At 38.4% G+C, this 17,679-nt stretch overlaps 1 protein-coding gene across 1 annotated transcript in view; it reads left to right on the forward strand.

Moving 5' to 3' along the window:
* LOC107730099 (macrophage mannose receptor 1-like) overlaps positions 1-17,679 on the forward strand; it is a 61,693-nt gene that overhangs the window by 37,694 nt on the left and 6,320 nt on the right. The window contains exons 4-8 of the mRNA XM_016540833.1: positions 694-849; positions 1,019-1,132; positions 1,243-1,383; positions 1,595-1,777; positions 1,947-2,104. Of these exons, the coding sequence (XP_016396319.1) occupies positions 694-849; positions 1,019-1,132; positions 1,243-1,383; positions 1,595-1,777; positions 1,947-2,104 (752 nt within the window). The remainder of the gene's footprint in view (positions 1-693; positions 850-1,018; positions 1,133-1,242; positions 1,384-1,594; positions 1,778-1,946; positions 2,105-17,679) is intronic.

Here is a 17,679-nt window from a genome sequence, read left to right on the forward strand (position 1 = left end):
CACTCCTGGCTCCCTTTTCTCTCGCCTTAGTTGTGCTCTTCCACACTAGGCAGGGATTTGCAAGTCTGGCGGCATGGGCATTCTCGTTCCCGTAGCGTTTCGACACAGCTCGAGTTCCTGAAGGGGAACGTCTCCAGGTTACGCATATAACCATGGTTCCCCGAAGGAAACGAGATGCTGCGTCTCAGGGCCATACTTCTGGCATCCTTGCCAGCGCTTGCTTCACTCCTAGAAGCTGACGCCGGTTTCACCACACGTGCTTTTACGCTTCCTGGTCGCTACGTCACCCCGCCCGTGACGTGATTGAGAGCGTGGTCACGCTGGAGGCGTTCCCGTAACGTTTCGACGCAGCGTCTCGTTCCCTTCGGGGAACCATGGTTACATGCGTAACCTGGAGACGGTTTCTATTTTAATATACTTTAAAATATAATTAATTTCTGTGATGAAAAGCTGAATTTCCAGAAATAAATTATTTTAAAGTATATTAAAATAGAAACCATTATTTTATATTGTAATGACATTTTGCAAGATTACTGTTTTTTTCTGTATTTTTGATCAAATAAATGCAGCTATTTGGGTTTCCATAGTGTTTGATAACATTGTTAAAAAATGATACTGTGCAAAGTGTTCATTCTTAGGGATTAATTTAGGAACTAACTTCTACCACTCTATATAACCCACTGTGTGCAATAGTCGACTCAGGTTGGGACAGTGATCCAGTGGCTGGTGTATTATATCAAAGGAACATGCAGTCGGCACTGACTTGGCATCAGGCACGAACAAGCTGCCAGCAACAAGATGCTGATCTTCTCAGCATTTCAGAGCTGCATGAGCAGGCTTATATGTCAGGTAGACTCAAGTACTTACCTTCACAAATAAAAAATATATTGCTTGCTCTGATGTTTTCACAGTCACAGATTCCACAATCATTTTTGAAAAGAGTATGTATTTTTACCAATAATATGATTGATTGATAAATAAAGTAGCATTTCAGTATATCAGACACTTTATACTTCAGGCTTGACAAATGTCTTTGGCTCCACACTATGGACTGGGCTTAACAGTCTTGACTTTGAAAGTGGCTGGCAGTGGAGTAATGGAAACCCATTCAGATATCTAAACTGGGCTCCTGGTAAATAAAATTCACGTGCATACAACTGTACACAACTTTATACATGCACCCATATAAAGGAAGTCCAGGTTTAATTGTGGAATTGATTGAATGCATGCTCTAACCTTCAGGTCACCCTTCCCTGGAACCAGGCCTGAACTGTGCAGCATTAAATGCTGGTAAAGCATCAAAGTGGGAGAGTATATCCTGCAGTAAGAAATTAGGTTACATCTGTCGCAAAGGCAATTCTACAGATAACACACCTCCACCAGGTAGGCTGCCCACATACTACAATGGTGCTTGAAAAGTGTGCTTGTGTTTTCTTTACAACAAATGGCTTTTAATAAATGATAATATTATGTGTGGCTCAAGCAACCAAATATGTTTTGGAGACACTATGCATCACCACACACTATACTACAGGTATACATTGATACATCATGTGCAGGTTTTTACAAGGATGTGTTTCTTTTTCTCTGGCAGGTAAAGATCAGCCTAACTTCTGTCCTGTTGCATGGGTTCCATATGCTGGTCATTGCTATTATCTGCAGCGGACCAAGATGATGTGGAGTGATGCGTTAGCAGCATGTCACAGGGAAGGAGCAGACTTGGCCAGTATACACAACATAGAGGAGCACAGTTTCATTATATCACAGAGTGGGTACTGTAAGTATGTGCAATCTCAGTGTCCATTATACACAAACACATGTTGGGTTTCCATGTTTCCATATTCTATCCATTAACCCTAACCCTACCTCTAAACATAAACCTCACAGGAAAAACAAAACAAACAAACAAACCATTAATACCACCAATCTGAGTGTTTGTTCTGCAGTGCCTACTGATGAACTCTGGATTGGACTTAATGATCAGAGGATTCAGAACCTGTTTGAGTGGTCAGACAGAACACATGTCACCTTCACCAAGTGGCTTGCTGGAGAACCTTCACACATCATAAATCGCATGGAGGATTGTGTTCTCATCAAAGGAAAGGTGGGTCCCCCCCCAATTCTTGTAACAGAGCCCCAGAGTGAGGATCAATGTGCAGAGTTTAATAGATCAATAAACAATCCAATTAGTAAATCCACTAAGGTAATGAATGTGAGCCAGTCAAGGTCAAAACCCATATCAAATCTAAAATAAATAAATTTTTAAATAAATCCAAAATAGCAGGCATAAAGTTAATAAACCACACATGCAGTTTATAGATTAACATAGATAACGACATGAGAACAAAATGCTCACAAAATGTGTACTAACAACTTGACTTCAAACAGACCAAACAGAAAGTGCCATCAACAGGGATGCATTTCAGATTGCAGAAGATGAAGTGGTGATAGTGTAGAGGAGAGATGGCAGAAGCAGGCATTACATAGTCCCCTGTTCCAGGAGCACCTCCAGGTGCAAATCTCTTTCTAGGTCTACCTATAGGTTATGGAATATGATGATCAGGGTGATCTCGGTGGAAATCCAAAATCAAAGAAGGATCTAGGATATTATTTGCTGATATCCACTAATACTCCTCTGGGCCATATCCTCCGAACAAGGAAGAATATCCTTCTCCCTCTATGTCTAGAATTGATAATATCACAGATGAGGTAAGCAGGAGTTCCAGCAACCTTTATGGATGGTGGTAGAGGCTCAGGAGATGGTGGTGGTTGTGCTAGTTGCAACACAGAGACATGGAATGAAGGAGAAATCTAATAAGTAGCAGGAAGTTCTAAATGATATGTGACAGCAGTTATTTGACGTATGATATGAAAGTGTTTTCGATGTTGGAATTTTAGGCATAGGTAGCTGAGTGGCTGAGCTCAATGCGCTGCAAATGAAAAAAAAAACACACATGCAAATAGAAAAAAAAACACCTGTAAATTAAGAAAACATCATCAATTTGACAACACACTTGCAACAAATACTCACAATGTGACAAAACACAGAAACGCACTGCAAATACTCACAACACGAACAAATACGGCAACGCACTGCAAAAAACAGAAACATGCTGCAAATACTAACAACACAAATAAATACAGAAACACGCTGCAAATACTCATAAAACAAACAAATATGGAAATGCGCTGCAAATACAGAAATGCGCTGCAAAAACAGAAACACACTACAAATACAACACAACCAAATACAGAAACGTGCGCCTTGAATTAATTGTCGTGTTCACATGATCACTAAACGTCATGAAATCTCTGTACTTGTATGATACATTTTTAAAAATGTTTTTATTTTATATTTTAGAACACTGAATAGGGCAAATAGTAGAAACACAAATATTTTTCAATACTCTGTTCTCTTTTTTTTCCATACTTTTCCAGACCTGCAAATTACTTAAGTGAAACACTTTTTTAAAACTGCGCAGTAACAGGTGAGCCAAAGGAAAGCATGTTGTCTTACAAAAACCTGAAATACAGAATTACTGTATTTCAAAATATCTGTCTTGGCGTGTATTCAAGCAAACATAGTCGGTTATGGCTTAATTTAACATTTGGGGAACAGTTGGGGAAAAGCATCTGATGTGTAATATAGATCCGTGCATTATGCTACCGTCTGTGTCATTAATATTAATCAAACAATATGAAGGGAATCACTGTCACGGTCTCTCGGGGAGGAAGGAACGAAGGAGACGCTGAAGAATACGTAAACTAGAATTTAATACAAAATAAACAAAAGGAATCCAAAACACGGGAACTTCAGGGATGACATTTAGCAGACAGAATGACGTTCAACAGCAGACAGAAAACACTGGGAAACACAGGGTTTAAATGCTCATAAACTAATGGGACACACCTGGGAACAATGCAAACTAAACGGGGAACACCTGGACTCAAATAACAACAAATGAGGACAGGAAACAGGAAGAACCAAATGAGGGCAAACAGGAACATACACGTGACAGATCGCCCCCCTCCCGGACGGCGCGTCCCGCGCCGTAACAGTACCATCGGGGAGGAGGTGCGGGCGCCCTGGAGGCTGGTGCAGGACTGGAACAGGGCGGAGACAAGGGAAGCCTCCAGGGCGGGTCAGGAGGCCATGACGGAGCACGCAGTTCAGGTTGCCATGGTGGATCAGGGAGCTCAGGAGGCCATGGCGGATCGGGACTCAGGAGGCCATGGCGGATCAGGGGACTCAGGAGGCCATGGCAGATCAGGGGACTCAGGAGGTCATGGCGGATCAGGAGACTCAGGAGGCCATGGCAGATTCTCCGTGGCCTTAGCTGGCTCGGCCACGGGTATATGGCCCCCAAAAAAAATTTTCTTGGGGAAAACTAGGAATTCTGGAAGCGATTCCGAGACTGGAGCCCTCCTTGGGCTAAGCACGGGGACAGGAGCATTCCGCGGGCTATACTCGGGAACTGGAGCCCTCTGCGGGCTACACTCGGGAACAGGCACAGCAAGGCGCTTTCGAGGAGCGGGTACTGGAGCAAACCTAGGGGCTGGAGCCGACACTGTAGCGAGCTCTGGGGCTGGAGCCGACACTGGAGCGAGCTCTGGGCGGGAGTGAGCCACGACCGATGGGCTTGACTGTGGAGTGGACAGCGGGCTTGGCACAGAAACGGCCGGCGGGCTTGCCACAGAAACTTCGGAACTAGACTTCGGAACGGCCGGCGGGCTGGAGAAAGCCGCGGCCGGCGGGCTTGACTGAGGAACGCCCGGCAGAGGAGTCCCGAATCGGGATCGGAGGCTCTCCAGACACCGGATGACTGCCTCCTTCCAGTCGAGGTTGGTGGTGTCTGGGAGCTCCACGGGGCGAAGGTAAGTAATCCCGATCCGGAACAGCGTCACGAGGGTTTCCCCCTCGAGGGAGCTGGCAAGGGCGAGCGGCACGAACGCTCTTGCATAGCTTACACCATAATCTCGGGGGAAAAACAAACGGAAAACAAAAACACTTTGAAAAACTGGAAAATAAACACGGGGAGAAGAAGCGCCGCTCAATTTCAGTTTGGGTCTGCTGTTCTGTCATGGTCTCTCGGGGAGGAAGGAACGAAGGAGATGCTGAAGAATACGTAAACTAGAATTTAATACAAAATAAACAAAGGAATACAAAACACGGGAACTTCAGGGATGACATTTAGCAGACAGAATGACGTTCAACAGCAGACAGAAAACACTGGGAAACAGAGAGTTTAAATGCTCAGAAACTAATGGGACACATCTGGGAACAATACGAACTAAACGAGGAACACCTGGACTAAAATAACAACAAATGAGGACAGGACACAGGACCAAATGAGGGCAAACAGGAACATACACGTGACAATCACTCACTACTCTTGAGTGAATCATTTTAATAGCTCTAACAATAATCAGTTTATTTGTATTAAATACATACAATAAAGACTATACAGTGATTATTTTCACATTTGATTATTTGATTATTCGTTTTTCTTTAGTTTTTTGTGTATTGCCGGATTTATTCCAAATGTTGCACAATAGCCCAAAGATACGAATTAGATAATTTACTTAAATTTTATATTTTAATTGATATATTAATGACATTTCCTACTTTTATTTAATTGTACTAATAACCTTATACAAATCATTTCAGTGAATTGATGTGTTGTTACACTCAAGCTCTTTTGGTTCCCCCCATTCGTTTCAGTGTTTTTGTGCTTTTTGTATATGCACATCCATAATACGGGGAAGTCGTGGCCTAATGGTTAGAGAGTCGGACTCGTAACCCAAAGGTTGCGAGTTCGAGTCTCAGGTCCGGCAGGAATTGTAGGTGGGGGGAGTGAATGTACAGCGTTATCTTCTACCTTCAATACCATGACTGAGGTGCCCTTGAGCAAGACACCGAACCCCCAACTGCTCCCCGGGCACCGCAGCAAAAAAATGGCTGCCCACTGCTCCGGGTGTGTGTTCACTGCTGTGTGTGTGCACTTAGGATGGGATAAATGCAGAGCACTAATTCCTAGTATGGGTAACCATACTTGGCCACATGTCACGTCACGTCACTTTTTAAATAGACCTATTTTACAAAACTTTAAGAATTTTCCCATAAATGTGTTATAACTCTGAAAATGGGAGAATCTTAGCTTATGTAATGTGGTATATGGCACATAGTCAGGATAATTATGGTTCAAATGTGTTGTAGTTTTAAATATAAGCTTTTCTTTACATTCGAATTTCTCAAAAACACGATTTTCTGAGTCCGAAATTATGCAAATCTTTGACATGGCCTCACTCAGTCAATATTAAAGATATCAATGTAATATTTTCACAGAATGTTCTTTACGTTATGTTGGATAATTTCGTGTAGAAAACACTGAATCACAAAAAAAATTACTTTAGCTGGGTTTTCACTGAGAGGGTCACATTTGTCCTATCAACACGAAAATTAGTGTGCACGGTCTTGGTCCAAAGTGCCACAAGTGTCTATAAGGACATTAGCGTATCTCAAAACATGGGCGCCATTGGCCGATGAATTCTGAGCACCTGTTAGACTAGGTTAACGGAGGCCGATCAGAACGAAACTCAGTGGGCCTGTTCGACTCATGGCTCTAAAGGTCTGAGAGAAATTTGAAAGATATCGGCCACTAGGGGGCGATATTTCATTTTTCAAGCCAGTAAATGATTGTACATTGTGCGGTTTTTCGCACATATGCGTGATATTCGTATCATATGATAGAACTCCTCATTCTGGACAACTTTGCCTCTAGAACCACTGCTATCAATCAATTTGTTTGCCAAATGATTGAGAAGATGTAAAAAACCTAGTTTTGTGAACTAGTCCTAGGGTTTTCGCAAAAATTCTCTGGAAAAAAAAATTCCTTCAAAACAGTCTCTTCAGTATAAAGGATAGATGAAATAATGTTAAGTAAAATTAAAAAGTTTGGGTGAGTAGGGGCAAAACTCATAAGATCTAGGACTTTCAGTGCCCTGTAGTAAGCAGTATCAAGTCTTTTGTAGCAGAAATAAACTGCGGCAGAAAAAGCTAGGTCCATGCAAAATATAAAGTGTAACTGCAACACTCATTTCAAATGTAATGGAGTAAAGAGTACAGATACTCATTCAAAAATGTAGTTAAGAAGCGTCCTACATTAATTAATACACCTCTTAATACCATCATAACGATGCCCCGACTATAGAAACCATACACTCGAAAAAATATTTAGGCCCAATTCTTAAGATTTATGTATTTCAATTGCATATAAAATTTAAATCCATTTTGATTACATATTAACTTAAACAAACTATAATAAACTTTATGTGATGCAAATTTGCCAACCTTAATTAAATGAAACAAGTAAGTAATAAGATTTATGTAATAGTACCAATAAATCCAATTTGTTTTAAATGCATAAGAAACATGTATATGTATTATTAGGTAATAAACCCAATGTATTTAAAATGCATTACACGTACATAATTTGTATCAGTAAACCCAACGTATTTCATATATTTAATCCTACCCCACCCAATCACACCGTGCTACAACAAAATCTAACTACAACACACAAAAAAAAGAACAGCAAGACCACCCTGTTACATTACATCAATTTATTAATGCTTCAAAGCATTTGGCTTTATATGAGCTAGCAAGACATACTACACAGTGTTCATACACTTGTGTGCAACAATAAAAACAAAAAGTGCCTTCAATTAACCATACAGCAGAAAAAAAAAAAAAAATTAACAGAAAAAAATAATTTTAACTGTTAAAAACATTTTTTAACAGAGTGCAGAAATAAGATCCATCTCCTCAAGAACTGTGCAAATTTGAGGTAGACAGACACATGAGGTAAATTGATGATAACAGTACTGCTTACGTTTCACTAACATTAAAAAAAGAATCTGTGACATGCAATAATTTAGAACAATAGGGCAATGGTCAGAAAAAATGCCATAAGGCTCAGGGGTTGAGTGGCTCTGCACCACCACACTTTCCATGCATATTTAATTACATGTTAGGAGTACATGAGTACGAAAGGAACATTCTACATCTACATTTTAAACTTTTAACATTTAAATTGACTCAAAATCTCAAATTGATCTCAAAAATGACATCTCAATTGTCATTACTTAAGAGTTCTTTGGTGACAGCTTGGTTGTATCCAGGATTTTCTTCAAACGTGCACTTGAGCTTCGTTGCGTAGCTTCAGTTAAGCACATAAATCAGTCCAAAAAGCATCAAACACCCAAGAGTGACACTGCAGAACTTCCACACCAACATCCGGTTGGTCTCAAGGACCAACACGAGCACCCTCTGAACGAAAGATGTACATGCCCACTGTTGTCTGTGCAATTCCAGACTCAGCCTCTGCACTTTTACAGTCCTGGAGGATAAACAAAGAGAATGAGTAGTGTTCCAATGGCAGTTACAGTGTCATATTCAGACATTTTAAGGGCAAATTGTTTACAAACTCTGACATTTTGGATATGTAGACTCATTCAAATGTACACTGCCTGGTCAAAAAATAAAGTCACTATTTGGGTTTTAATAAGCAAATACTGAAGAGTCTAGAATTGGATGATTTTTGGCCTGGCAGTATAAAATAAGAATTAAATGTATAGCCAGTTATTCTTAACTATACTACCTTAAGGAGAAGAGAATTCTGATGGAACTGGACACAGCAAAGCTTAAAAACATGAGCACTTGTGTTCCAGGACAGTCAAGTGGCTTGATTTCACTTGCACTGCATTAAAAAAAAAAGAAGAAAAAAAGCATTAAACATTGACTACATTTTACAAGAAAACACCATTTCAGTATTTTACTTCAAAATGTCATATTTTTTCAATTTATAAATCGATCTTTCTTTGTAATTATTTGTACTTAAACTTTACTCTGCATTGCCATTTGTAACAGCTGCGAATGTGCTATTATTTCTCAAATTAACTGTAGAGAACAAGCTTATTAAGAAAATTGTTTTGAATTCAGTGTATTTAAATCTTTAAGTTGACTGAACTTGTAAAACAGTTACCAATACTCAAGTTTTCATACTAACTTCTAGTTACCTCTACTAAGAGATAGTGAGTTTTAGCAAATAAAAAATGAGCTAATTTGCTGCATACTACACACACATGGGCAAAGCGAGACTGTGATGCCATGCCAGTAAGAAAATTAACATAACTATCAATGTAAATATATCCATAATACATTTATAATGTAAAAAGAGCAGGTTGACATACACTTACCACATATTCTTTAATGAGTGTCTCCATGTCTTCATTGAGGTAGATGCTGGGGCTCCTCGGGATGTAATTGCAGTTGATTTTAGTCTTCATTCTCAAACATGCAGAACAACAAGATCCCAAAAAACACGACATTAGTCATTGATTTACTCAGACATAAAGCTAAAGCTGAGTTAAAAATCTTGCTCAACTAATGCTGTAACTATACAATAAACCCTGTCAATTGGTAACATTAGTATATTACAGTGATTTGTAAAGAAACATTTAAATTGCATGTAAGGCTGTTTTTATATTATTATTATTTTTTAAATAATACATTTCTAATGATATTATTTTTCTTCTATAGTTTGCTGAAATACAAACATTTAAAGGCGTCCTATTATGCTCTTTTACAAAGTCTTGATTTTGTTTTGGGGGTGTACTAGAACAGGCTCTCATACTAGGTTGTTCGAAAAACACATTATGTTTCACATATTTTACATTATTACAACACCTCTCTCCCCAGTCTGGCATGAACGGCTCGAATAGTTAACTCTAAGTTTGTTTGCCTTGGGAAAGCTAGCGTGTCTCCGACATAGTGATAACACTCGTTGCCTTCTCTAGTGCAGCTCAACCAGGTCTCGTCCCATTCGTCGGTATTTGTTATGTCACAAATCCCGGAAAATATGCGTTCTAGTCCAAACTAGTCGTTCATTGTAGTTTTTGAAAAGTGATTTCTGTTAAATAAAATATCTCCTTTTGAAGTGGACTTTGAGCTTTGTAACTTTGCAGATCTTTTTTATGCTCAGACAGCAACATTAAAGACTAACTAAAGTTGAAAAAGTGAAAAAACTTAATAGGACCCCTTTAAACAGTGGATGTCATTACTTGTTATTTAAGACTAATTTATTAAAAATTACATTACATATTGAAGAACAGGTTAAGTAAAAAAATATATGAAAAATATCATCTAGTGCATATATTTAGCAAAATTATCCTTTTTATTTTTTTTTAAGTTATGTAACAAGTTTAGAGTTTATACTCCCTCAATGGCTTTTCTGTGACATTGTTTACAAGCCGTTTCTTTGACGTCTTGAAACTCTGACTGAGCGATTACATGAGATGTGATTCATTCCAGTAGAATGTTCTGTTTCTTTCAACACCTTCTGATGATCGTTCATGTTTATTTGCTGTGGTAACTAGAAGTAAAGAGGAAGAGATGATCGATTCATGTGAGTTCTGCACTGCTGCTTGTACTGAGGCGCTAAAATGATCTTTCACGTTACATTTAACACCAAAACAATATTTACTGTTTAACTTTAGTGATACAATTGACATAATCTGAAATCTGACACTTTGTTTCATATCACAAGTAACAAAACTTACTGTGATTTATTAGGTTTCATTAAGTTTTGTTCACGCATCAAGTGAAAACAGCATCTATCGATTCTTAGGATTTACAATGAGATCACTGTCACAATGAGAAACGATTAAAATCGAAAAACAGATTTCAACCCAGCCCCTAATTAGTAGGGATGACTGACGCGAAACTGACGTTTCGACACGGTGTTGAGATCCCGAAGCACAGATGTTTCGAAACTCTGCTCCGAAGTGTGATTCGAAACACCCATGTCACGTGACTAAGGCGAATCAAAGCATCGGGGCGTTTCACAAGTGTTTCGAGACCCAAATCTGCTTTTGATCGACAGGGTCGGGAACAAACCACACAATCGCACATCTGTCTTAACCTAACTCCCGCAAAGTATAAAAGTGGAGTTAATGCAGCAGAACAATTAATAACATTACAAGAACAGAACAATAAAAACACAACTTTCAAATATTTGTTATAATTATATACATGCTTCACCCAGGATTCAAACCTAAAGTGACAGGTTCTGATAACATGCTAGTCGTACACAGTAACCACTCCCCTAACTCACATAGTGGAAAGACGAGCACAACATATACGTTATAATTCGTCAATTCGCTTAACTGATTTGTTGTCAATGCTGTTTCAGAGCAATTCTTGAATATGACCACAAGGTGTCACCGTAGAGACGGGTGTCTAATTGTTTCGAAGCTTCGGCACATTTGCTTCGACTGTTTCAGTGTTTCATGAAGCCTCGCTCTGCCCACCACTACTAATTAGTACCATTAGTTAGCTAGTGAATTAAACGATAGTCCGTGCATTGATAGTAGTGTAATACGATATCAACCGCACTAATAATACATGTATATACAATGAAATCTGTCAAATAATATACACTGAGTTCATATAAGATCTATCTTACCTTGCAAATAGATTATGATCCAGGCTGCTTCAATGCAAAATGGTAAGGAGATTCAGAAGAACACTTCTTCTGGCGCTGCTTTTTTTCAAATTTGCACGTGCATTATCAAAGCCGCTTTAGACACGTCATTGTGCAGTACCGCCACCTACCTTCTGGAGTATGATAAACTATTCCATTTGTATGTAAACCAATCTCATGCAATTTAACTAATTGGATCTGACTTGTTTCAGAGCCAGTTGTATTTAAACACTATTCATAATTTTTAACTGATTAAATCTAATAGTTTTGACAGTTAACAGATTTACAGTATATTGATTCTATGTAATCAAGAGTACATAATAAAAAATAAAAAAACGATTATTTAAATAAAATCAAATAGATGCAAATACTTAATAAAAAATTGTGCCAAGAATAATTTTTTTGAGTGTAAATATTACACAGAAATGCAGTATAACAGGGCATTGCATCACAGACAGGTATTTTGTTTGGCGAGAATGAATGCTATTACTAAAGCTAGAAACCCAGTTAACACAATTCAACAAGTTGCTGCAGCTGCGCAATGCACATCATCTCTAGCTGAGGCATTAACCTAACAAAGTGACACAAATATAGTCCACCCAATGTTCTTACAAACATTTATTTACTCAGACGTATTTATACCTTACAGATAACATTGGTATAGAACAATTAAGGCGAATACATGTGTGTTAAAGTTGACCTAACTGTTTAAAGGGGTCATATGACATTGCTAAAAAGAACATTATGTTGTGTATTTGGTGTAATGCAATGTGTTTATGCGGTTTAAGGTAAAAAAAAAACATTATTTTCCACGTAATGTACATTATTGTTGCCGACAAGACAAAACCCATTACAAACGAGGCATTTGTTGTATGCAGTGGGGACATAATTAATGATTAAAATGATTAAAATGACTTATTTCCTCAGCGACCAGCACGGATCAGCTCCAGGCATGTAGCGGATATCGTCCTCTTTTGGAAGACCAAAGAAAGTAGTTTCGCTTTCAGAACGAAGCACACAGCGTCTTCAGGACATGGCTGCAGCGTCAACAATACTACAGCGAGAATAAAAGTTACGCCTTCTTTCTTTGCGTGAACATTTGGGCGGCGTTATGCAAATCTTCCCACATAGTGAGGTAGACATGTGGGGGCGTGTTAGAACGAGCCATTTTAGGAGGGTGTGGTTAACTCTTAACTTTTATAAAGAATATCTCTTTGGTTTTGGGACTTTAGTGTTTGCAACTTTACAGATCTTCTTTATGCACCAAGAGCTTGTAACACTCCAAAGAGAAAGGAAAAATTGAAATCGCATCATATGACCCCTTTAATGTACATTTTTTCATGACCAAAATAACATATTCACAAAGAGTTCATTCAGTTGTCAGAGAGATGTTACAACACATTACAAGAACAGAACAATAAAAACACAACTTTCAAATATTTGTTATAATTATATACATGCTTCACCCAGGATTCAAACCTAAAGTGACAGGTTCTGATAACATGCTAGTCGTACACAGTAACCACTCCCCTAACTCACATAGTGGAAAGACGAGCACAACATATACGTTATAATTCGTCAATTCGCTTAACTGATTTGTTGTCAATGCTGTTTCAGAGCAATTCTTGAATATGACCACAAGGTGTCACCGTAGAGACGGGTGTCTAATTGTTTCGAAGCTTCGGCACATTTGCTTCGACTGTTTCAGTGTTTCATGAAGCCTCGCTCTGCCCACCACTACTAATTAGTACCATTAGTTAGCTAGTGAATTAAACGATAGTCCGTGCATTGATAGTAGTGTAATACGATATCAACCGCACTAATAATACATGTATATACAATGAAATCTGTCAAATAATATACACTGAGTTCATATAAGATCTATCTTACCTTGCAAATAGATTATGATCCAGGCTGCTTCAATGCAAAATGGTAAGGAGATTCAGAAGAACACTTCTTCTGGCGCTGCTTTTTTTCAAATTTGCACGTGCATTATCAAAGCCGCTTTAGACACGTCATTGTGCAGTACCGCCACCTACCTTCTGGAGTATGATAAACTATTCCATTTGTATGTAAACCAATCTCATGCAATTTAACTAATTGGATCTGACTTGTTTCAGAGCCAGTTGTATTTAAACACTATTCATAATTTTTAACTGATTAAATCTAATAGTTTTGACAGTTAACAGATTTACAGTATATTGATTCTATGTAATCAAGAGTACATAATAAAAAATAAAAAAACGATTATTTAAATAAAATCAAATAGATGCAAATACTTAATAAAAAATTGTGCCAAGAATAATTTTTTTGAGTGTAAATATTACACAGAAATGCAGTATAACAGGGCATTGCATCACAGACAGGTATTTTGTGTAGCGAGAATGAATGCTATTACTAAAGCTAGAAACCCAGTTAACACAATTCAACAAGTTGCTGCAGCTGCGCAATGCACATCATCTCTAGCTGAGGCATTAACCTAACAAAGTGACACAAATATAGTCCACCCAATGTTCTTACAAACATTTATTTACTCAGACGTATTTATACCTTACAGATAACATTGGTATAGAACAATTAAGGCGAATACATGTGTGTTAAAGTTGACCTAACTGTTTAAAGGGGTCATATGACATTGCTAAAAAGAACATTATGTTGTGTATTTGGTGTAATGCAATGTGTTTATGCGGTTTAAGGTAAAAAAAAAACATTATTTTCCACGTAATGTACATTATTGTTGCTCCTCTATGCCCCGACTTTCTGAAACGCGTCTATTTTTACAAAGCTCATCGTTCTGAAAATGTGTGACGGAAATGTTACACCCCTTACCATACTGTGATGCCGTGTCCCGGCACGACAAGACAAAACCAATAAAACCCATTACAAACGAGGCATTTGTTGTATGCAGTGGGGACATAATTAATGATTAAAATGACTTATACTGTCGTTTTACTCTTTGCGTTGAGTATCGCGCCATGTAAACATAAAACCATGTCTGCATTTGTGATCTGAGAAACGACAAACAACAAGCGCTACTCTACACTGCTCAAAACTCGCGTTTGAATCATCAGTGGCAAATTCTTTAAATATAATATTACCAAGGGGCAACATGTATATCGAAAATAGCAGAGGACCTAGGACAGGACAGATCAGAGGACCTAGGACAGATCATATTTCATATGAAATATGAAATATGAAACAAGTCTTAACTTTTATAAAGAATATCTCTTTGGGTTTGAGACTTTAGTCTTTGCAACTTTAGGGATCTTATCTATGCACGAAAAGCTTGTAACACTCCAAAGAGAAAGGAAAATTTACGCTGAAGAAAAGTGTATACATGCGTTTTAACGTACCCTTAGAACTCTCATCTTCACGCTGAGTCTCCCCGCCAGTCTGCCCCTGCCAGCGGTGCTGCGGCCGGAGGAAAAGACCAGTTAATACAGCTCGACTCGGGAAACTGAGATATTCTTACGGAAACTTAAACCTCTATATCTTGCAAATAACATCAGAATACAACGGATAAAGCAATAAAATAGTCAAAAATGAAATTTAACCTACCATACTCTAGTGGTTTTTCATCTTCATGAGTCTTTCACAGAGCCAGTGCAGAGGAGGTGTGTGGTTTTTTATCGCGGTCATTTAGTACTTTAGTATTTAGATTTATAGAAGGCAAATATTTTTCAGAATGCACTGAAATTCTGCAATAACGCACTGTACACAGCATATACAGTAAGAAACCTGAGAAACGGTAATACTGTGAAAACAAAAATTATTTACAGTGATTCTGTTTGCTAGCTTTGACTAGTACGCTCTTTGACCATCCAATCAAAGGATGAGAAAATGCTGACGTTATGGTTAGCCAGCTAGATGGCCCTGGTGCTGCCAAATCAAAACGGATTGGTTAAAGCAACGGTTTCATTGCCATTGATTTTAAGCTACAGATGCCTGCAATGTTGAATCTGAAGGCCTTAAGCAGATTTCTTTGACCTTGGCAACAAGATTGCTGAAATATGATTAGATAAAAGCTCTAATACAAACATACACTACTGGAAGCAGCGCAACCAAGAGAAAAGCTATGAAATGAAGAGAATAGACTATTGGAAATAATTTAATAATACACATTCATGGAAAAATATATTAAAAATAAGTCAGTGATTCTGATAGTGTTTAGGCCAGCAGAGAAGACTTTGCTGGCCCTGATGGCCCACCACTGCTAATATCTTTGATACTCAGTAAAACTACAAGTATCCAAAAATATACTCAAGTTACAAGTACAGTAATTAATTACACTTACTCAAATACTTTACACCTCTGGTTGGTAGTATACATTTTAATTGTCCATATTAATTGCAGGGATTAAAGTTTTCCGTGGCTACGACGGATTTCCGTCCGATTTTCAATTGGAAAAAATGAGGGGAAAAGAAACATGTAGCGCTTTGTCGTTGTTCTGCCGGCACACCAAAAATCATCCTCGCCACGGCTGCAGCTTCTCACTGACAACATAGTAATGCCGCTCGCATCATTCACAGTCGGGTTATTAGCAGAGAACACAGAGCAGAACTTGAATTTCGGTGCATTGTGGCTGAATTGTGTGAATTGTGGCTATTAAAAACAATTCTACTCATTCCCGCAGGTTCCGCGCTTATAACGTGATGATGGATGACAGAACGTATAATTTGCAAGTCTTGAGAACTCACTCGCACGCTCTCATTTTCTGTGCACCCACAGATCGCGATAAGTAGAGTGACAGATTTTAATAATTATTAAGGGAGTTTGCAAATGCGATATTGATTTAAAGGGGTCATATGATGCGATTTCAAGTTTTCCTTTCTCTTTGGAGTGTTACAAGCTGATTGTGCATAGATAAGATCCCTGAAGTTGCAAAGACTAAAGTCTCAAAACCAAAGAGATATTCTTTATCAATACAAGCCACTTTTGTTTTCTTCTGTGCCACCTCTGTAGCACAAATAATTTTTTATTAGTGCTTTTAAAGGATTAATCGCGATTAATCACATCCAAAATAAAAGTTTGTTTATGTAATATATGTATGTGTACTGTGTATATTTGGTATGTATATATAAATACACACACATACAGTATATATTTTGAAAATATTTGCATGTATATACATTTATATATGTATATTATTTTATTTTATATTATATATAAATATATTTAAAGGGGTCATATAATGCGATTTAAAGTTTTCCTTTCTCTTTGGAGTGTTACAAGCTCTTGGTGCATAAAGAAGATCTGTAAAGTTGCAAAGACTAAAGTCTCAAATCCAAAGAGATATTCCTTATAAAAGTTAAGAGTCAACCACGCCTACCTAAAACGCCTCGTGCTAACACGCCCCCACATATCTGCGTCACTATGTGGAAATATTAGCATAATGCAGCCCAAATGTGCACGCAAAGAAAGAAAGCGTGGTTTCAGGAACAGCAGTAGTGTTAATGCAGCCATGTCAGGGAGACGCTGTGTGATTCAGTGCGAAAGCAAAAGCACTTTATTTGGCCTTCCGAAAGTAGATGCATTTAGGAATCTTTAAGATTACTTACAACAGAACAGCAATGCATTTTATGGACGACCGTTTCATGAACCTAGGAGAGGAGGTAATTCTGACTTTGCTATGACAATCTGGCGCTTCTGAATCAGCTACTGTTTTGTTATTAGCTAAAGTGCGTGCATGCGCGCGTGTGTGTGTGTGAGAGAGAGAGAGAGAGACAGAGACAGGGTCACATCACAGTGGAGACAGCTGTCTTAACCGTGGCTTGTGTACTGCAAAAACATACCAGCTTCATCACTGTGTCTGTCACGAGACTCTGTTCCCCTTTCGGGCTCTGTCTTTACATTTATGTTCAAAGCTGAAGCTCGCGATTATGGTAAGGGGCGTTACATTTCCGACGAGTGCTTGCGGTGTTCGGCCAATCACAATGCACTGGGTCAGCTGGCCAATCAGAGCAGACTGCGCTTGTCGGAAGGAGGGACTTTGTAGAAAACAAAGCGTTTGAGAGAGGCGGGGCATAGAGGACCTACAATAATGTACAGTATTTGAAAAATAATGTGTTTTTTGAACATTAAAGCATGTCAACATATTCTGTTACACCAAATACACAAAATAATGATCTTAAAAAAA

Source organism: Sinocyclocheilus rhinocerous, unplaced genomic scaffold, assembly GCF_001515625.1.
Source record: "Sinocyclocheilus rhinocerous isolate Xijiao unplaced genomic scaffold, SAMN03320098_v1.1 scaffold36, whole genome shotgun sequence".
Classification (NCBI taxonomy): domain Eukaryota; kingdom Metazoa; phylum Chordata; class Actinopteri; order Cypriniformes; family Cyprinidae; genus Sinocyclocheilus; species Sinocyclocheilus rhinocerous.